The sequence below is a fragment of the Nicotiana tomentosiformis genome, chromosome 5, assembly GCF_000390325.3.
Source record: "Nicotiana tomentosiformis chromosome 5, ASM39032v3, whole genome shotgun sequence".
NCBI lineage: Eukaryota > Viridiplantae > Streptophyta > Magnoliopsida > Solanales > Solanaceae > Nicotiana > Nicotiana tomentosiformis.
In genome coordinates this window covers 14,487,549-14,510,276 of record NC_090816.1, presented here as the reverse complement: position 1 = coordinate 14,510,276, position 22,728 = coordinate 14,487,549, and the positions used below count along the sequence as shown (strand labels likewise).

Genomic DNA, 22,728 nt, shown 5'->3' with positions numbered 1-22,728 from the left:
GTGAGCAATTATGAGCAATTTTTGCCCCGTTTGACACTCCATGGGAAGCCTTTTGAAAATGTTTGACCGAACCGTGCTTCAGAGGTTGCCTACATATTCTTGGCTTTAAAGGAATCAGGTAAGTGTAGTTCTGGAAGTTTAGGTAGCTGGGAGTACCGAGAAGCTGTGATTTCACTGTTGTTGCTGCTGTTTACTGCTTGCTGAGCTTTTTTTTTACACCAAAGTCAAAAATGAAAAAGACTAACTAAGCCTATCAGCTACGAGTTACAAGATTTCTATCTATGAGTCCTCTGAAGCTTGATCTTGAGTCTTGAAGGGTTCTTCATGCGGACTTTTGATTTGAACCTTGATGCTTGCTAACTGCAGGTGCTAGTTTTTTCTTCTTCAGTTTTTCGGATCAAGACAGGACATGCAAAGCTTGCGACTTCAATTATATCTTGAGCAGCCCATATCTTTTCATCTGCTTCTGCATTTTGGATTCACTTTTTTTTTTTTTTTTGGATTGAGACTTCTTCCTTTGGTCATCTCGGACTGTCAGCTCGCATTCTTGAGGCGAGCTTCTGCTACTTCTAACTTGAATTGAATTCTTAAATGACTTCCCTTGTTCTCCAGGTTCTCCAGGTGGACGCCTGATGACTTAAAACTCGAAATAATTTCCCTCATTCTCCAGGTGGGCACCTGATGTTGACTTAAAACTTAAAATAAATTCCCTCGTTTTTCAGGTGGGCGCCTGATGATTTAAAAACTTGAAATAAATTCCCTCGTTCTCCAGGTGGGCGCCTTAAATTAAAACAAATTCCCTCATTCTCCAGGTGGGTACCTGATTACTTTAAAACTTGAAATTAATTCCCTCGTTCTCCAGGTGGGCGCCTGATAACTTAAAACTGAAATGAATTCCCTCATTTTCCAAGAAGGAGTTCCGTGGTTTTAGCACAATGGCTTAACAATTTATACTTGGCCTAATTATCTGATTTAATATATGTTTAAAACCTATTGTGCATTCTTTACTTTTAAATCGCTTTTAGTATTTATGGAATTTGTTTGAATAAGTCGCGATGTCGCGCACTCATTTGTTTTTGTACACATTGCGAACCGCGCCACGTGAAACGCACCCGCGATTTACAACGTGTTAATTTTATTATCATTTGAAGTTACGGTCGGGTCACATGAAATGCACACCCGAATGGGAATTTATGTATCGTGACTATGCCACGTGAACTGTACCCATAGTCACAATGATTAATAATTAATCGCGCCTAAAGCAAGCTACGATGATCATGAGTTATTTTTCTAAACTAATTTGAGATTATTGTGATGGTCAAAATTAATGGATATAGGGGCATTTGAAATTCAAGAAATATTTTATTTATTTAGAGTATTGACAAGTTATCTACATTTAGAAATATTTACAACTATTCTATTTTTTGTCATTTTGATATCTACTAGCTATAAGGGACGGACTAGCTTATGAATAACTTCTTACTCTAAACCATTAAAATGATCCCTTTGAACCAAATATTTTCTCGACCAAATACTATACCAAAGGCCCAACTCTGTTCTATTTTTTAAAAGTAAACCACAACCCACTCGATTGAGCCATTGAAGGCAAAGCTCTATTTACACTTCAACAATCACTAAATTAAACCTCCAATTTAGCTACCTAAATCAATTAATGGAGGCATGACAAACACATAAAAATTTGTGCATCTTTTTCAAGGAAATTAACAGAACGAATTGATATAATAAATATAGAATCTCGGTATTCACTAACACTTGATGACCATTAGGACATAAAATATACAGCAATGATACGAGACAAAATTTCGGTTAAAAATAGAGGTAAACACCAAATCAAAATAATAGCAGAAGTCACTAATAACCTGAGGAATGAGCATCCATTACACATAAGAATAACAAAAATCAGGAATCGAGCGGATCTTCAAATTTACGCAAGAACTCAATTATTTAATCATTTACTAAAAAAAAAAAAGCATAATACAGAGAAGTTTCAAACTAACCTGGTTGAATAAAGAAAACTCGAATAAACCGACTAAAGGCAACGGCAAAACTCGATCGAAGCTCAGCAAAACTGAAACAGCTAGGACAGTAATCTTCGGCAGCTTTAAAATCTCAATAATATTAATAAGAACTCAGTTACAGCGAGCTCCGGCAGACCAGATCTGACCGGAAAATGAGACAGTAGTAGGAGCATAGACCGCGACCAAAATCCACGATCGGGCTTCGAATCGGCACCGGAACTAGAACTCAAATCCAAACAAACTCCAGCGATAAATTCAAACCAACCTCAAATTCAAACGACTAACTAAATCGAAATCAGAAGAACGAAGCAGGAGTGTATATTTTTTGTGTTTTTCTGATTGTTTTTCTTTGAAACTTGATTAAAAATTAACCAAACTACAACAGCATTTTTGTATATGTTTTTTTTTAATCTTAAAAAAAAAAAACACCGAAAATCAAAGATGAAAAAAGAAAGTTGAAAGTCTGCCTTCTTTTTTGGCTTTTTCTCCACCGTTTCCTCACTCCCTTTTTTGTTTCTATTCCTTATTTTCTAGCCCCTCTTTGTTGTCTAATCCCCTTTTGTGTGTTATACTTTATTTTACAAAATAGGGGTTGTTGGAAATTGGCTTATCAAATAAAATAGTGAAAAAGGCTTGAGAAGAAGGTGCAGTGGAGATGGTTGAAAGGTTTGGTGGTGGCTGGTTTAGAAATGGAGCGGCAGCTATTTTTGTGGTGGGTGTTGCTGCTAGGTTTTTAGGAATTTTAGAGGCTGCCGTTTTTTGTCTCGAAAATTAGGTCTAGTCTCTTCCCTCATCTGTTTTTAAAAATGAGAAAAGAATTGGGTAATTAAGGGGGAATTTAGGGCAAGCTTGTGGAGAAACTGGGCCGCCGAATTTGTTTGGCCCAATTCGAAAAGATGTGCACCAACAACCCTTTCTTTTCTTCTCATCTTTCATTATTAGACTTTTTTGCAAAATTAGCCACTATGAACTCAAATTTTAATTAAAACCAATTTGTGTGGCTAAACTATTTATATATTTCACTTACTGATTAACTAATGACCTAATTAATTAACTAGCCTAAGAATGTATTTTTTTTTGGTTTTTATATATTTAAATAATACATTTAACAATGTAATTAAATCCTAAAAATGCAATTCAAAAACTAAAATGCTATGAAATTAAGATTTGAATATTTTTATGATTTTTATGATTTACGATATTCCTAACATGCATAAACAATGCGAATAAATGCAAAACAAATAAAGAAAAACTTCTGAAGTTCATAAAATAAATAAAATTATTTTTGGATTATTTTTTAGGAGTAATTTCATATTAGGGCAAAAATTAGGTGCTCACAGCTGCCCCTCTTTGCTGGAGAACATGAAGAGTTTTCGGGCAAAGATAAAGTGAGCAATTATGAGCAATTTTTGCCCCGTTTGACACTCCATGGGAAGCATTTTGAAAATGTTTGATCGAACCGTGCTTCAGAGGTTGCCTACATATCCTTGGCTTTAAAGGAATCAGGTCAGTATAGTTCTGGAAGTTTAGGTAGCTGGGAGTACCGAGAAGCTGTGATTTCACTGTTGTTGCTGCTGTTTACTGCTTGCTGAGCTTTTTTTAACACCAAAGTCAAAAATGAAAAAGACTAACTAAGCCTATCAGCTACGAGTTACAAGATTCCTATCTATGAGTCCTCTGAAGCTTGATCTTGAGTCTTGAAGGGTTCTTCATACGGACTTTTGATTTGAACCTTGATGCTTGCTAACTGCAGGTGCTAGTTCTTTCTTCTTCAGCTTTTCGGATCAAGACAGGACATGCAAAGCTTGCGACTTCAATCATATCTTGAGCAACCCATATCTTTTCATCTGCTTCTGCATTTTGGATTCACTTCTTTTTTTTTTTGGATTGAGACTTCTTCCTTTGGTCATCTCGGACTGTCAGCTCGCATTCTTGAGGCGAGCTTCTGCTACTTCTAACTTGAATTGAATTCTTAAATGACTTCCCTTGTTCTCCAGGTTCTCCAAGTGGGCGCCTGATGACTTAAAACTCGAAATAAATTCCCTCATTCTCCAGGTGGGCGCCTGATGTTGACTTAAAACTTGAAATGAATTCCCTCGTTTTTCAGGTGGACGCCTGATGACTTAAAAACTTGAAATAAATTCCCTCGTTCTCCAGGTGGGCGACTTATAATGAGTTGAAAATTAAAACAAATTCCCTCATTCTCCAGGTGGGTACCTGATGACTTTAAAACTTGAAATTAATTCCCTCGTTCTCCAGGTGGGCGCCTGATAACTTAAAACTGAAATGAATTCCCTCGTTTTCCAGGTGGGCGCCTGATGACTTAAAAACTTGAAATAAATTCCCTCGTTCTCCAGGTGGGCGCCTGATAATGACTTGAAAATTAAAATAAATTCCCTCATTCTCCAGGTGGGTGCCTGATGACTTTAAAACTTGAAATTAATTCCCTCGTTCTCCCGGTGGGCGCCTGCAACTACAACAAAACGGAAACAACAAAAGAAACTCTTTCTGCCCCAGTTTACATTAGGAAGATTTGTGAGTTATTAGCAGAACTATAAATTACCTATGCTATTGATGAATGATACAATGATGAGAGCAAAATTGAAGACTCGACTAGGATGTGTGTCTCCTTAAGAAATAAAAATCTGAAAAACCCAAACTAGGAAGTGCATCTCCTAAATTTGAGATTGAGCTTGCATAAAACTATAAACTAAGCTTGACTAAACTAAAAACTGATCCTATTCTCCAGGCGGGACCCTTGACTTCAAGAAAACTAAAGATTGATAACTTAAGAAAACTAAAAATTGATCTTTGTTTTTTTTTTCAGACTTCCCTTTTTTTAAACTTATTATCCTAGGAGAAAATTCATCAGACTAGGTCTTTTTTTTTTGTATCTTAGGAGAAAGATTCATCAGACTAAGATTTCTATCCTAGGAGAAAGTTCATCAGACTAGGTTTTCTAATCTTAGGAGAATGATTCATCAGACTAAGACGTTTATCCTAGGAGAAAATTCATCAGACTAGGTTTACTATCTTAGGAGAAAGATTCATCAGACTAAGATTTTGATCCTAGGAGAAAGTTCATCAGACTAGGTCCTTTTTTTGTTATCTTAGGAGAAAGATTTATCAGACTAAGATATTTTATCCTAGGAGAAAAATTCAGCAGCCTAGGTTTTCTTATCTTAGGATAAAGTTTCATTAGACTAAGATTTTGATCCTAGGAGAAAGTTCATCAGACTAAGTCCCTTTTTTGTTATCTTAGGAGAAAGATTCATCAGACTAAGATTTTGATCCTAGGAGAAAAATTCAGCAGCCTAGGTTTTCTTATCTTAGGAGAAAGATTCATCAGACTAAGATTTTGATCCTAGGAGAAAGTTCATCAAACTAGGTCCTTTTTTGTTATCTTAGGAGAAAGATTCATCGGACTAAGACGTTTATCCTAGGAGAAAATTCATCGGACTAGGTTTTTCTATCTTAGGAGAAAAATTTATCAGACTAAGATTTTTATTGGGAGAAAATCCATTAGATTAGGACGTTTTATCCTAGGAGAAAAAATATGAAGAGCAATGGCAATATTTTATGCACACTAGCAAGACAAATAAAGACAAAGATTTGAGAAACTTCCCTTTTGTCGGCTCTTCTCTTCTTTTTTTTCTTTTTATTTCCTTTCTTCTTTTTTTTTTTTTTGGAAACCCAAATTCCTTGCACTGCTTTGTTCCTGTTTCAAATAGAGAAAATTTTGTCAGTTTTAAAAGTGGTGGTTGGTTTGTGGCCTTAAGTCTTGGGCAGCTTGGCTTTTGCTCAATCAGCTTGAGTCGGTTTCAAGAGACTTTTTGCTTTACATCAACCCTGATCGTTTCACACCCAGTACCATTTGTATTTGTGGCTCAATCAGCCTTATCCCAACTGGAGACCTTTGCTTAGGCGACCTTTTCTATGTCTTGAATGTCTTTATGCTTTTTGAGCAATTTGTCTGTCAGAGAGAATCACAACTGGTAAGTGACTTTTGCATGATGTGCACACTTCATAGTTCTTGTTCAGTACTAAAGAGAGCCCGAGCCCCTGATTAACCTCGAGGTTATCTTTGCTTGCTTTAGCCAAGTAGGCTGACAAGGGTATTTTGGGGGGAAGCCTTTGCATGAATCCTCAAGGCATGTTGACTGTAACACCTGACTGTGCTTGCCAAATTTACTTTGTGCAACTGAAAAGCTGGTAGCAGATTTTGAAATCTTTTTTTGCTTGTTTTGACAAGGACTGACTCAAAGTGAAGGGACCCAATGGTGCGAAGAAACAGTATTAACAAGAAATGCCCCTGTCGGAAGGACAGAAGGAAGAGTTTTTTTATTTTTTATTATTATTTTTTATTTTGCGGTAACTAGCCTTAATGATCATGACATGTATTTTGGACTTAACGGCCTGATCTATCAAACTGATCCAATCTTCCCTTTTACCATTCTTATGACCTTTGAAGTCGGGCTTGTTCGTGCCAATCCTTTGCATCAGCTTCACGACTCACTATCGACTAATGATGCCCCGAGGGGTTTTCACCAACAAGTCTCTCTTCTTTATTTATCTCTGCTTACCGTCGCCTTATAGTGCCTGTGAGGGTTTTCACTAGTAAGACTCTCTCATTTTTCTTCTCTTTTTCTTTTTCTTTTGCTTTCTTGTGTGAGCAACTTGACAGTGTTCTATGTCACGTGACAACCGTTGCTCATTGCATGCTTCTCTTGACATTCTTGAAGGCATATCGGGAGGTCTTTATTTGGAAGAATTTTGGATAGGGTTGGAAAAGAGGGACGTCATGAAGGCTCAAAGTAGACTCAAAATAAGGGATAGTAGACTTACAACTCTTGGAATCGACTCTTTCAAAAGTGAAATAAAATCATTGCCCCAGTTTCAGATATTGGGGATTTTTGGATTTTTTTTTTAAATTCTTATTTGGTTGGACCGAACCGTGTAAGGCTGCCTACGTATCTTTTTCAAAGGAATCAGGTCTAACGTAGTTCAAACATCTGACCTAACTATTATTTTTTCATCTTTCTTTCTGCTCTTTTTTTTTCTTTTTTCCCTTTTTTTTTCTTTTTTTTTTTTCAAAACAAGTTGCCCAACTTCTATTTTCTGGGACATGGACCTTTGACTATTCTATTTTTTTTTTCACTTGTACTTTCTAAGAGTCTCCCCAGTTTGTACTCTTGGGACATGGACTTTTTCTTTCATTTTTCTGTCATTTCATCATTTGTTTTTACTTTTGACTCTAAACTTGATTCCAAAAGAGGGTGGTCAAAGAAAATAACGCAGGCTCAAAAGGGGTAACAAATGGTATAAAGTATTTGGGTAGCAGAAAAATGGCCTCCTAGCCTCGAGAATGCCAAACATGGTTTCCTTTCGCGACACAACATTGATGAACATGTCTGTCTTCTTGGTGTGTCGTGGTCGGAAGACACTTTTCACCCATTAATGTCAAACTTACCAATAAACTTCAATTGATTCTTCCTCAAACCCGACCTTCACAATGATTTGAAGGTAAAGATCATTAACCTCCACAGGTCATTTTATTTGAGCTTAATTCCAAAGTGTTTCAACTCTTTATTCATCCTCAAAAGTTTCCTTTTCTCATTTATCCAATTCAAGCTTAAATCAGTTTTCTAAGATCGGGCCAAAAATTCCGCATGCATGCCATATCACTAAAACTAGCGGGAAAAGAACTAAGCATGGAATGACACAAAAGGACAAACTGTATTTCATTGAGTAAACAACAAAACAAACAACCTAAAATCCGAGTTACAACCCTAAAATAACCCGGCTAATGAAAATAGCAACAAAACGGACAAACAAGACTCACACAAACCAAATAGAGGGATAGAAGGGTTTGACTCAATAAAACAAATAAAATCTGGATCACACCCTGGAATAACCCATATAATAGAAAAAATATCAAAACAAACCACCAAGATTCCTTCCTAGTGAGGAGGGAATGACTTTTCAATTGCTAAGCTTGACATTTAGCCAAAATTTTGCTCATTAGAATCACCATGGCCTTTTCCAATTTCAGTCGGCAAGTTCCCGAGAGGATTCTCATACTCCATGTCACCACACATCATTCCCACAAAGTGTGCATCATCATGTGCATGTAAAGGATTCTGCGTGATATTCTGGGTGTCATTATCTTGGATCACAATCAGTTTTTCCTTGATCATCCTTTCTATTTCTCTTTTCAAATCCCGACAACTTTCAACATTGTGCCCCTGAACATTGGAATGGTATTCACACCTTTTAGAAGGGTCATAGCTTCTTGCACGTGGGTCCATATGATTTGGAGGAATAGGTGCAATCATGTCATAATGCTTTAATTTCTCAAACACACTTGCATAGGACTCTCCTATTGGTGTAAAATTATCTTTCAACCTTTGTTCCCCTCTATACCCCTGGCTTGGATATGGGTTATAGGGCACTTGAAAATTTTGTGGAAGCTGGTGGAAATTTTGTGGTGCTGGTGCTCGCCTTCTGGGGTGTCTTGATGGCTGGACAACATACTGAAGTGGAGCAATAGAGTATTGTGGGTTCTGAGGTGGATAGTAGTGCTCAGGGAAATCATCGGAAACCTGATGAGGCTGCTCATACCTTCGAGATGTTCTCCTAGGACCTCTTCTCGACCTTATTGTCATCATGGTTTCTTCATCCTTCTCATTCGTGTCACTAAAATTACCAGATTCAATCTGGACAGCCTAAGTTGCAGCTTTGAGAACTGCTTGACTTATAATTTTGCTTGTCTTAAGGCCATTCTCAACCATTTCCCCAATTTTGATTGCTTCCGAGAAGGATTTGCCCACTGCGGACATCATGTTTTGAAAATAATCTGGCTCTTGAGCCTGAAGGAAGACAGTGATTAACTCGTGGTCATCCATTGGTGGCTTAACTCTAGCCGCTTGCTCTCTCCATTTAATGGCATATTCCCTGAAACTTTCAGTTAGTTTCTTCTTCAGGTTTGAAAGGGAATTGCGGTCTGGGGCGATATCGATATTGTATTGGAACTGTTTGGCAAAGGCCTGGGCCATGTCATCCCAGACATGCCAGTGAGAGGTTTCTTGATCCATAAACCATTCAGAGGCTACCCCTGTCAGGCTTTCCCCGAAATAAGCCATTACTAGTTCTTCTTTTCCCTCCACACCTCTTAGTTAATTGCAATACCTTTTCAGGTGGGCTATGGGGTCTCCGTGTCCATCATACTTTTCAAATTTGGGAGTCTTGAAACCAAGTGGCAAACGAACGCCGGGGAACATACATAGATCCTTGAAGGCAATACTCTTCTGACCTGTCAACCCTTGCATGTTTTTCAACTTTTGTTCTAAGATTTTCACTCTTTGGGTCATTTCTTCTTGTGCCATCTTTCGGGTAGGCTTCTCAATCTTTAAAGGAGGATCAAATAGGTACGAGTGGTACTCAGGAGAATGGTATTGTTCTTGCTGGGTAGCAAATTGTGACTCATGACTTTTCTTTTGTACCACTGTTGGCTGTGGGATAGTGAAAACGGGCATAACAATAGTGATTGTCTGATTGGTGGTCAATGGCACACTTTGGGAGCACGCAACAGAAGTTTCAGCTGTAGTCGTACAGTTGGGATAAAGACTGAACCCAAATGGATAGGATCGATCAGACAGTGAGACATGAGTGGTAGTAGTCGAGATGGGTGTGAATTTTGGGAAAACATAAGAAAGGGGTGGTCCTTGACCATTGGCCGATGCTTGACACATTTAAGTCATTTGCTGTTTCAGTATTCTATTTTCCTCAACCATAGTAGACTCTTGTTGAACCCTCTGACCCTGAGTCTCTTGACCGCTCTTAACAGCTTCAATGTCAGTTGTCAATGGTATTTTTCCTTGGATCTTGTGTTGATAGCTTACCACAAACAGACCACCTCAAACTTTCATCTATGATTCAAAACAAGAGACACGTTAGAATGGACTCAGTCGGTCCTTATTATCATCATCATTTTTAATTTTGTTTTTCATTTTCATTTCATTTTTTTTGGTCGATCGAACCTGATGTGGGTTGCCTACGTATCATGTGGGAACATGAATCAGATCGTGCGTAGTTCGGGAAGATCAAGAATAAAGGAAATAAACTAATTCTTTTTTTTTTCTAATTTCCGAAAGAAAGACTTATAAAGAAGAAAGAAAATATTTTTGGATTTCGATTTATTTATTTTTTTTAATGTTTTTTTAAAGAAAGACTTCTAAAGAAGAAAGAAAATATTTTTTTTGAATTTCGATTTTTGTTTTCTGGAATTTCGAAAGAAAAACATCTAAACAAGAAAGGAAATATTTTTGGATTTTTAGAATTTTATTTTGAATTTATGAAAGAAATACTTCTAAAGAAAAAAAATATATTTTTGAATCTTGAATTTTCTTTTCAATTTACGAAAGAAGAATGAAAATACTTTTGGATTTTTAGAAGAAATTAAAAAGAAAATGTTTTTGTATCTTTTTAAAATTGGGGTCTAAAAGAAAGACTTTCTACAGAAGGAAGTAAAGGAAAATATTTTTGGAGTTTTTTGAAAATTGTAGTCTAAAAGAAAGACTTTCTAAAGAGGAGGTAAAGAAAAATATTTTTGAATTTTTTGAAAATTGTGGTCTAAAAGAAAGACTTTCTAAAGAGGAGATAAAGGAAAATATTTTTGGATTTTTTGAAAATTGTGGTCTAAAAGAAAGACTTTCTAAAGAGGAGGTAAAGGAAAATATTTTTGGATTTTTTGAAAATTGTGGTATAAAAGAAAGACTTTCTAAAGAGGAGGTAAAGGAAAATATTTTTGAATTTTTTGAAAATTGTGGGCCAGAACCGATGAGGTTTGCCTACGTATCTCACATCCGGTGAGAATCAGACCCGCGTAGTTCTGCCATTTTTGACGGAACAGGGGAAACAATGACTTTTGAAAGTATTGGCTTATTTTCTCTCTTTTGTTTTTCAAAATTTCCGCAGAGTTTCGAAATGTTTCAAATACCTACCTCACTCTTATTTTTTTCTTGATTTTCTTTCCCTATTCTAGAAGCTGGTCAACATACAAGCCGAAGCAAATGAAAACACAAGTAGCACGTAAAATGCATCAGGATGGTCTTTTAATTTTTTGGGTACACCTGTCCTAGACGGACCCAACCCCTGTGTTGAGTCCCCTAAGTCAAATGCACGTGATGCAAGAAAACGTACCTAATAGGAATCCGGCATGAGGTTGTGTTATTCTAAGTTTAAATCCTGGGTGTATTGTTCTAGACCTGGCTTACCCGAGCGGACAACTCGAGCCGGGGGGGAGGGCAGCGTACCGGAAATATAGAAGCTTTACCGGCTTTGCAACTTGTCCGAACCTCGTTCTAAAATTAGGATATGACTCTAACAGAAAAGAAGCCGCGCGAAGCGCACGCTTCCCAAAATATTTAGAAGACTCAGAGAGAAGAGAAGTTTTTGTAACAGTTTATATACAGCTCACAACAATATCAAAGCGGTAAAGAGAGGCAGTTAGCACATTAGGCTCAAACAAGTAATATCAGACAATCATGAAAGCCAAGCATAACAGTTATTCTAAGCTCGAATTCTGAACCCTGAACCAGAGATTCTAGGTTCGTTCCCCAGCAGAGTCGCCAGAGCTGTCACACCTCTTTTTTTCTGAACGGGATATGGGAGTTTTTTCAATTTAAGTGACATTGTTCGAAATGAGATTATTTATTTGATCAGAGTCGCCACTTGGAATAATTTATGGTGTCCCAAGTCACCGGTTTATTTTAAATCCTAAATCGAGGAAATTGACTCTATTTTTACGGTCCGCGAACACAAAAGACCGGGTAAGGAATTCTATTAACCCGGAAGAAGGTGTGAGGCACTCCCGAGTTCCGTGGTTTTAGCACGGTGGCTTAACAATTTATACTTAGCCTAATTATCTGATTTAATATATGTTTAAAACCTATTATGCATTCTTTACTTTTAAATCGCTTTTAGTATTTATGGAATTTGTTTGAACAAGTCGCGATGTCGCGCACTCATTTGTTTTTGTACACATTACGAACCGCGCTACGTGAAACGCACCCGCGATTTACAACGTGTTAATTTTATTATCATTTGAAGTTACGGTCGGGTCACATGAAATGTACACCCGAATGGGAATTTATGTATCGTGACTATGCCACGGGAACTGTACCCATAGTCACAATGATTAATAATTAATCGCGCCTAAAGCAAGCTACGATGATCATGAGTTATTTTCCTAAACTAATTTGAGATTATTGTGATGGTCAAAATTAATGGATATAGGGGCATTTGGAATTCAAGAAATATTTTATTTATTTAGAGTATTGACAAGTTATCTACATTTAAAAATATTTACAACTATTCTATTTTTTGTCATTTTGATATCTACTAGCTATAAGGGACGGACTAGCTTATGAATAACTTCTTACTCTAAACCATTAAAATGATCCCTTTGAACCAAATATTTTCTCGACCAAATACTATACCGAAGGCCCAACTCTGTTCTTTTCTTTAAAAGCAAACCACAACCCACTCGATTGAGCCATTGAAGGCAAATCTCTATTTACACTTCAACAATCACTAAATTAAACCTCCAATTTAGCTACCTAAATCAATTAATGGAGGCATGACAAACACATGAAAATTTGTGCATCTTTTTCAAGGAAATCAACAGAACAAATTGATATAATAAATATAGAATCTCGGTATTCACTAACACTTGAGGACCATTAGGACATGAAATATACAGCAATGATACAAGACAAAATTTCGATTAAAAATAGAGGTAAAAACCAAATCAAAATAATAGCAGAAGTCACTAATAACCTGAGGAATGAGCATCCATTACACATAAGAATAACAAAAATCAGGAATCGAGCGGATCTTCAAATTTACGCAAGAACTCAATTATTTAATCATTTACTAAAAAAAAAGCATAATACAGAGAAGTTTCAAACTAACCTGGTTGAACAAAGAAAGCTCGAATAAACCGACTAAAGGCAACGGCAAAACTCGATCGAAGCTCAGCAAAACAGAAACAACTACGACAGTAATCTTCGGCAGCTTTAAAATCTCAATAATATTAATAAGAACTCAGTTACGGCGAGCTCCGGCAGACCAGATCTGACCGGAAAATGAGACAGTAGTAGGAGCATAGACCGTGACCAAAATCCACGATCGGGCTTCGAATCGGCACCGGAACTAGAACTCAAATCCAAACAAACTCCAGCGATAAATTCAAACCAACCTCAAATTCAACCGACTAACTAAATCGAAATCAGAAGAACGAAGCAGGAGTGTATATTTTTTGTGTTTTTCTGATTTTTTTCTTTGAAACTTGATTAAAAATTAACCAAACTACAACAGTATTTTTGTATATGTTTTTTTTTAATCTTTAAAAAAAAAACACCGAAAATCAAAGATGAAAAAAGAAAGTTGAAAGTGTGCCTTCTTTTTTGGCTTTTTCTCCACCGTTTCCTCACTCCCTTTTTTCTTTCTATTCCTTATTTTCTAGCCCCTCTTTGTTGTCTAATCCCCTTTTGTGTGTTATACTTTATTTTACAAAATAGGGATTGTTGGAAATTGGCTTATCAAATGAAATAGTGAAAAAGGCTTGAGAAGAAGGTGCAGTGGAGATGGTTGAAAGGTTTGGTGGTGGCTGGTTTGGAAATGAAGCGGCAGCTATTTTTGTGGTGGGTGTTGCTGCTAGGTTTTTAGGAATTTTAGAGGCTGCCGTTTTTTGTCTCGAAAATTAGGTAGTCTCTTCCCTCATCTGTTTTTAAAAATGAGAAAAGAATTGGGTAATTAAGGGGGAATTTAGGGCAAGCTTGTGGAGAAACTGGGCCGCCGAATTTGTTTGGCTCAATTCGAAAAGATGTGCACCAACAACCCTTTCTTTTCTTCTCATCTTTCATTATTAGACTTTTTTGCAAAATTAGCCACTATGAACTCAAATTTTAATTAAAACCAATTTGTGTGGCTAAACTATTTATATATTTCACTTACTGATTAACTAATGACCTAATTAATTAACTAGCCTAAGAATGTATTTTTTTTGGTTTTTATATATTTAAATAATACATTTAACAATGTAATTAAATCCTAAAAATGCAATTCAAAAACTAAAATGCTATGAAATTAAGATTTGAATATTTTTATGATTTTTATGATTTACGATATTCCTAACATGCATAAACAATGCGAATAAATGCAAAACAAATAAAGAAAAACTTCTGAAGTTCATAAAATAATTAAAATTATTTTTGGATTATTTTTTAGGAGTAATTTCATATTAGGGCAAAAATTAGGTGCTCACAGTATTATCGAGGTCCGTTTTGGATTTTGAGCTGGAGAATAGTTCCGTATGGTGATTTAATACTTGCACGCAAAGTTTAGCATCATTCCGAGTAGTCTAAGTATGATTTGGCATGTTCGGAGCGATTTGGAAACTTGAAGTTCAAAAATTGATTCAATTGAATTTTGGGGTGCGATTCTTAGTTTTGTTGTTATTTTACGCATTTTGAGAATTTGAACAGGTCCGTATTATATTTATGTACTTTTTGGTACATTCTGATGGGGTCCCGAGTAGCTCGGGTGTGTTTCGAACCACCCAGAGCTAAGTTGGAAAAATCAGATTTTCTAGTTTTGGTTTCGTTCTTCGAGAACACGGAAGGACCCTCGCGTTCATGATGAAGGAATTGGACTGGGGGAAATTTTTTGCTTCGCGTTCACATGATGAGGTCCACGTTCGCGAAGGGTAAGGCGAGCTGGGTAGGGTGGCACCGTTGTTCTTCGCGTTTGTGAAGGTGCCTTCGCGTTCGCGTAGGGCAGGGCAGATAAGCCTCTGCGTTCGTGAGGCCCTGGTCGCGTTCGCGATGTCCACGTTTTATGGGCCTGGGCCGTTTGCGTTCGTGAACGCGAGGCCCTTTCCGCGTTCGCGGCAGCTGGGCAGTGTCTTGTTTTAAATCGAAACTTAGGCTATTTTGAGCTCATTTATTACACTCTTGGGCGATTTTGGAGTTTTAAAGAGAGGGATTTCAACTTAACTTTTGAAGGTAAGTAATTCCTACCCAATGTGAGTTTAATACATAGATTATGGGTAGACTTTAACATGTAAAATTGTGGAAATTATGGGTTTAGATAAAAAATCTAGGTTTTGATAAAAAATGAGATTTAACCACGAAAAGGGTTATGGAATTGAGTGAAAATTATATTTTTGACTTTGTGAGGTTATGGGTAACATTTATCTTCGAAAATTTTCGGAATCCGGGCACGTGGGCCCGGGGTAAATTTTAGGAATCTTTCAATTGGGGTTGGGTAATCACTCTAATAGTTAGAATATGAACTTTTGAGCATATATTGATTAATTTATATAATATTTTACTAGTTTCGGAGTGTTCGGCACCGAGTTGAGGCATGTTAGTAAATTTGAGGCCGGAAAGTGATCTTTGAGACGAGGTAAGTCTCTTGTCTAACCTTGCAAGAGGGAATTTACCCCATAGATAATTTGAATTAATGTTTGCTTCTAATTGTGGGGGCTACGTACGTATGAATGAGGTGACGAGAGTCCGTGCGTAGCTACTAATTATGCTTATGTCCGGGTAGTTTTAGGACCCAAATAATGAATTATTTGAAATGTTTGCACCTACTTGTTAATTAAAGTGCTTAAATTATATTAGAACTTGTTAGAGGAATTGTGAAAGGTCGTTAATGGAATTTGTATTTCATTGTGTATTAGCCTTTAGATAAGAGTGAGTTGCTCTAGTGGTGAGCACCTTCCACTTCCAACCAAGAGGTTATGAGTTCGAGTCACCCCAAGAGAAAGGTGGGGAGTTCTTAGAGGGAGGGAGCCGAGGGTCTATCAAAAACAACCTCTCTACCCAAGGTAGGGGTAAGGTCTGTGTACACACTACCCTCCCCAGACCCCACTAGTGGGATTATACTGGGTTGTTGTTGTTGTTGTTGTGTATTAGCCTTTAATAACGTTTAAGTCAAATGCTTATAAAGTATCCTCTCTTCTTGTGGAGTGGGCCGAATGCCTCGGCAGTATATAGATGCATCTATGGTTCGTGCCGCTCGACCCTCAGTAGTGTACACATTATTCTGGATCGGGTCGTACGACCTCGACATAATCGTACGTGTTAATGCTCAAAGTTTAATTATATATTTGATATCATTTCATGGCTTGAGAGATTAAAAGTATACTTGATGGAATTAATTTAGGACTTACCATATGAGAAAGAATTATTTACTTCTTGCTTGTTATTTAGTGATTATTTTGATTACAAAACCCTTGCTTATTTAGAACTTCTGTACTTTATTGGTAGCCCATAGTAAGTGTCGATGTCGACCCCTTATCACTACTTATTCGAGGTTAGACTTGATACTTACTGGGTATATGTTGTTTATGTACTCACGCTGCACTTCTGCACTAACCGTGCAGGATCTGAGGCAGGTGCATCTGGTGGACATACCGGCGCACACCCCCGTTACCCAGAGGCCTAGTGGTGAGCTGCATCCTGAGTCGTTCTGCAGCACCTAGAGCCTTTCTTTTGTACTTATTTTTCTGTCTATGTTATTTCAGACATTAGTTAGAGTTTTGTATATTCTACTAGTGCTCATACACTTGTGACACCAGATCTTGGCATACACTTTAGTAGACTTTATAGTTTTTGAGTATTTACATATTTATGCTTGCATTCAGAAGCTTTCATTTTATTCATTTGACTCTCTATTTCTCAAAGTTCTAAATAAATAAAATTTAATTACCTATAAGCCTATTAAAAGAAGTAATCTCGTAGTAAATTCATCGTAGGCTTGCCTAGCAGCGAAGTTGGGCACCATCCCGACCTATAGGAGAAATTGGGCCGTGACATGTCCTATATCACCAATGTCTGTTCAGGGTTTTGGTTTAGCATATGGACTAGTAGAGTGAAAATGTTGTAATTTTCAAAATGTGGACTGTTAATTTGAGTGCCAGTGTGAATTACTAAAGAACTTGGTTCTTTGTTGCATTCCTTAAATGTGAATTAAATAAGCAGTAAAGTAAACACATAGATTTTTATGTGAAAATCACACAGCTCAAAGGTGTAAAAACCATGACCTACTACGTAGGATTTTCAACTTCAACTTTACTAGAACAATGTGCAAAAAATATCTCACTTACAAGACTGTAATTCAATACTCTTCAGTACTCCTACTACGACTATTTGATTTATAAGTTACTCTAACTTGTAAAGAAAATCACTCACTCTAACTCACTAATTATTTATGACGCTTGATTACAACTCAATTTTCTAAAGCACATTCACTAGACTGACTCAAGAAGAATACAATGCAAGTACTCGACTCGAGTAAACGACTTCTGACTCTTTAGTTAATGTGTAAAATGATAGTTCATACGTCCAAAGTCGATCATATTTAAACGCTTCAACTTGATATCTTCTAGGAGTCTTATTTATAGTTAGCTTCCTCTTTGATAAGACTCCTACTATTCTAAGGATTCCACAAGCTTTGGGACTTTTGTTTATGACTGAATTATCCGTATCTTCTTGAGCAATGACCCTTATCAAATATAATAGCCTTTTTCCACCAAACTTGGACCTGAGTAACTTTGAGATAAAGTTACTATCTTGTACAGATGTACAAGTATCAACATGAGGAGATGGTCCTTTATCTTTAAGGGCTGGTTCTTCAGAACAATTAAGCAACTACGTTGATGACCTGATTCTTTGAGCATTTAGTCATACTTTGTTAATCATAAAAACTTCAATACTTAACAAATTCCCCCTTTTTGATGATGACAAACTTTGTACACAACAGAACCAGGTAATCACATCAAAGAATCAGGTAATCACATCAAAGAACCAAGTAATCACATCAAAGAACCAGGTAATCACTTTAAAGAACCGGATAATCACAACAAGTGACAGGTACTATTGACAGACATGTATGTTCACAACCCACAACCTTCCAACCTTAAGAGTGAGAACGAGTGAGCGTCTGGAGATGAGAAGGAGAGTGATATAGATGATAAGATAGGTGAACAAGTTAATGATTCTGCAGAAGAAAATCATAGTGAAGAAGGGGACGACTCTGAAAGTGAGGGTGAGGATCAAGAAAAGGTAAGTGAGAGTAAATGAGGTGATGAAGAGAGTGAGGAAGAAGATGAGAATGTGAGTGAGGAATCTGAAGGTTCCATGAACATTGGGAACACTGTTATAGCTGCTTCAGAAGAAACTGGTGAAGAGACAAGGGCTTAAGAACCTGGGTCTCTGTTAACTCATTTCACTGGAGATGAAGAAGTTAGTAGTAATGAAGATGATGTGCCACTATCTGAAGTAGGGAAGAAACCCAGGAAGACTCTTGTGAAATCTACAAAGTCAGCAGTCCCAATAAGGAAATGAGTGGCTTCTCCTGCTAGAACTCCTCTTACAAGGAGTAAAAGAAAGGATATTGATGCACAAGTCATTAAGGAGTCTAGAAGTGCAAAGAGGCCAAAGAAGGTCTCAATTGTGGAACCTGTTGTTGAGCTGGATGGAGAAGATGAGCCTGACTCTGCATTTCCAGCAAAGTCCTCTACACCAAAGAGAAAGGGTGCCAAAGTTACAAAACTTGCTACCCCTTCTGCAAGGTCCAACGGGGGTAAGATAAGAAAGAATGTGCAATTGCAGTTGGCCCACTCATAAAGTCCAGGAATAGAAAAATGCTAAATGGGAAGATTCTTGCGAACACTAATGAGAAGGGGATGGCTCAACTGGTTGAAAAACTCGAGCTACATGGGTGGAAGCACATGTTTGTCAAAGCTTTCCCCCCAGTGTGTGTTCCTTTTGTGGTGGAGTTCTATGCAAATTTCAACTTTGATGGGAAGGTAGTCAAGAGTAAGGTAGGGGGCTTTGAAATGGAGTTTGATGCTGAGGAGTTGAGGATGCTTCTGAATATCTCTTCCTTGGGATTTGACAATTACTTGAAGAAAAAGTGGCTAGCCATAGACAATGATGTTGGCACTGGCATTGTGGTCACAAGGAAGTTCTCCCAAATGTTTGAATTAGATGCTACCCAAAAAGTGTACAAGACTAATATGACTCCCTTCCACAAGTTATTGTTTTATTTTTTCAATCCCTGCATTCTTCAGAGGTCCGAGAGTAGGCATGAAGCTACTCTGGTGGACATGGCTGTGATGGAACTACTTGACACTAGTAGACCTATCAATCTTCCTAACCTGATGATTCAGCATATGGTAAGAGCTGCAGACACCTCCAAACCTAAGCATGATATGCCTTATGGTTTCATGTTGACTGAGTTGTTTGACAAGCTCAACATCCTTACCTGAGCTTAAGTTTGGAAACCACAATGACATTTTGGATTCTGTTACCCTCAAGTAGTGTGGGTATGAGAAGATCAAGGCTAGAGTACCCACAGGATATGCTACTCTACTTAGGAGAAGTAGGGCTGCAGAGCTCAGCAAGCGGTTGGAATTGGCTGTTGAAGAGAATGCCAAGCTTCGTGAAGACAATGATAAGCTAAGAAAGGAAACAAGGCAACTTAGGGAAGAGCTCAGAAGAGATAGGGAGGCTCATGCCTAACAGATTTACACCCTAGTGAAATCTTTGACCCCCTCTGCTTCTCACCCATGAACCTGTTCCTTCCCAGTGTCCTTAGTTTCTTTTGCTATTCTAGTGATGCCTTATCTTTTTTCTTTCTTTTGTCTTTAGTTTATTTTATTCTAATGGTGAAGAAGGCCCTGATCTTATTTTGGCACTACTTAATGTCTCCTCTTGCTATGCTATACTACTTTGTACTATATTGTATCTTCAACCTAGTCTGTTTGCCTTGATATTTCTTAAGCTTGTGTTGTAGACTGTTTGACCTTGAATCTTACACTATCTGTGCTTAATGTCTAATATGTTTTTGTGTGTTTTCGATGATGCCAAAAGGGGGAAGATAAGGTTGGAGGGTTGTGGGTTGTGAACATACATGTCTGTCAATAGTACTTGTCACTTGTTGTGATTATCTGATTCTTTAATGTGATTACCTGGTTCTTTGAGGTGATTACCCGGTTCTGCTGTGTACAAAGTTTGTTATCGTCAAAAGGGGAAATTTGTTGAGTATTGAAATTTTGATGATTAACAAAGTATGACTAAATGCTCAAAGAACCAGGTCCTCAACGTAGCTGCTTAATTGTTTTGAAGAACCAGCTCCTCAGGATAAAGGACCAGCTCCTCATGTTGATACTTGTACGTCTGTACAAGACAATAACTTTATCTCAAAATTACCAGGTCCCAGTTTTGTCATGCTCCTTATGACTGTTCACAACTCCTTCTTCTATTTCACCCCATCATCATCCTCATCCTCATCCTCAGTCTAACTAAAAGAAAGGCCATCAGAAGCCTCCTTTTGCACATGTTCTTTACTTCTTACCCCCTCAACCACAGGCTCCACAGTAGTATCTACATCTTTCCCCATATTACCTACACCTTTTTCTACAGTGAATTTCTCCACTTGTGGCTTCTCACCCGTAGGTGGGAGAGTATCTAAGGGTGGAACATCTATAGCAGACACCAAAACATCTAATTTAGAATGAGGATGTTGTAACTTATCAGTAACGACTGGCACTGATTCCCCTTGAACCACAGACTCCTTGGCTACTGTGTCTACATGCGTAGCAACATCAGGCACTTTTTTGACAGATTTGTTTGGAAAGGCCTTGACCTTTGTTGACTTAGAGGTATTTTTTGCAGTAGGCTCAGGTGCATGGGTGGTTGGTTTTGGAGGAGGGGGTACAATGGAGGTGAGGATGGTAGGAGCAGGAACAGGAGATGATGATGTAGGTATAGTGGAAAATATCGAAGGAGAAGGATCAGGTATGGGTGTGGGTTCCCTTGATGGCTTGGCACTAGAGGGGGTTTGACTAGCTTTAGGCATGGTGATCAGATGAGATACTCGAAGAAGAGAAAAGGGAGAATTAGTTCTTGATAATTGCTCTTAATTTTTGCTTAGGGTTTGAGAGAAACAATGAGGTTTGAGAAGCTTATCATAAGAGCCTTTTAAAGACGTTACTCCTGATTTGACTGGAAGAGAGAATATTACCAAATTTCAGTTCTAACGGGACTCTTATAACTGTTACTTTGACTGTTAGGATTTCAGGAGTAATTGAACTCTAACTGCACTAGGATTCCCCCTTACTCTTTGACTTGAAGATGACTGGAAGTAATGCCAACAGAATTAGAAGTCTGAGCATAACAATAATTTTAGGATATTAAGTCCTAGTGACTTAAGACAGTATGGAACGTACTTGAGTCAAAGAACTAACTCGTTAGCAACTCCTTATTTATTTCTGCAATAAAGCTTCAACACATCATATTAGTATCATACAACACAGTTATCAACTAGATTTTCCAAGCAAGCGTGTGAGCCTAATACAAGCACAAAGCTGAATCAAACACATTGTACTTAATTATCTACATCTAATTATGCCTTTTCTAGCCAATCACTGGGATTTAATTTAGTGGGAAGAGTTGATTAGACCTAGTTCTAGTCTATTCCTTTCAATGTGATCCCTACTCAGAGCTTTAGTAAAAATATCAGCAATTTGATCTTCAGTTTTACAAAAGTTAATTGAGATATTCCCCTTTTCAACATTGTCTTTGAGAAAGTGATGCTGAATGTCAATGTGCTTGATTCTTTTGTGCTGACATGGATTTTTAGCAATGTTTATGGCACTTGTGTTATCACAGAAAATGGGAACACAATCAATAAATATAACATAGTTCCTTAGTTGTTGTCTTATCCATAGCAACTGAGCACAACAGGATGTTGCTGCCACATATTTAGCCTCAACTGTAGATAAGGACACCGAGTTTTGCTTCTTGGTTCCCCAAGACACCAGACAAGAACATAGAAAATGAGTTATTCCTGAAGTGCTTTTCCTGTCAACATGAAAACCTGCATAGTCAGCATCAACATAACCAACTATATCAAAGCTATACCCTCTAGGATACCATAGATAGAGGTTAGGGGTCCCCTTGAGATATCTTAGTATCCTTTTGACAGCCTTCAGGTGAGATTCCTTGGGATTTGCCAGAAATCTTGCACATAATCCCACATTGAACACTATATCAGGCTTGCTTGCTGTGAGGTACAACAGTGACCCAATCATTCCTCTATATAGTTTATGTTCCACACTTTTTCATTCTTCATCAAGGTCCAGCTTTGTTGCAGTTGCAATGGGTGTGTCAATGGACTTAGAGGAGTCTATGTTGAACTTCTTCAGTAGTTCTTTGAGTATTTCTGTTGATGTATCATGGTTCCAGTAGGTGTTTGCTTGATTTATAGCCCCAAAAAAAAGTTCAATTCACCCATCATGCTCATTTCAAACTCATTTTCTATCATCTCAGCAAATTCCTTGCACATTGCTTCATTGGTAGCCCCAAATATAATGTCATCCACATACACTTGCACAATTAGAATATTCTTCCCTCTGCTCCTTAGAAATAGAGTGTTGTCCATCTTTCCTCTTACAAAGTTGTTGGCTAAGAGGAATTTTGAGAGCCTTTTATACCAAGCTCTTGGAGCCTATTTCAGTCCATAAAGATCTTTATCCATTTTGAACACATAGTCAGGAAATTCTTCATTTTCAAATCCAAGAGGTTGTTTGACAAACACTTCCTCCTTCAGA

At 37.5% G+C, this 22,728-nt stretch overlaps 1 protein-coding gene and 1 long non-coding RNA gene across 2 annotated transcripts; both read right to left on the bottom strand.

Annotated features, from left to right (window-relative positions):
* Positions 1-7,706: 7,706 nt before the first annotated feature.
* Positions 7,707-10,210, bottom strand: LOC108948004 (uncharacterized). Its single transcript, XR_011415937.1, has 2 exons — positions 9,746-10,210; positions 7,707-9,520 (listed from the first exon to the last, which is right to left on the bottom strand). It is a non-coding gene; the product is annotated as an uncharacterized lncRNA (long non-coding RNA).
* Positions 10,211-21,555: 11,345 nt separating this feature from the next.
* LOC117276483 (secreted RxLR effector protein 161-like) lies at positions 21,556-22,209 on the bottom strand. Its single transcript, XM_033655810.2, has one exon. It carries the CDS (start codon positions 22,207-22,209, stop codon positions 21,556-21,558), a length of 654 nt encoding a protein of 217 aa, XP_033511701.2.
* Positions 22,210-22,728: the final 519 nt, after the last annotated feature.

What these genes read in the sequence shown, in the direction of transcription:
- LOC117276483 (XM_033655810.2), bottom strand. Translation starts at nt 22,209, where the DNA reads ATGATTGGGTCACTGTTGTACCTCACAGCAAGCAAGCCTGATATAGTG.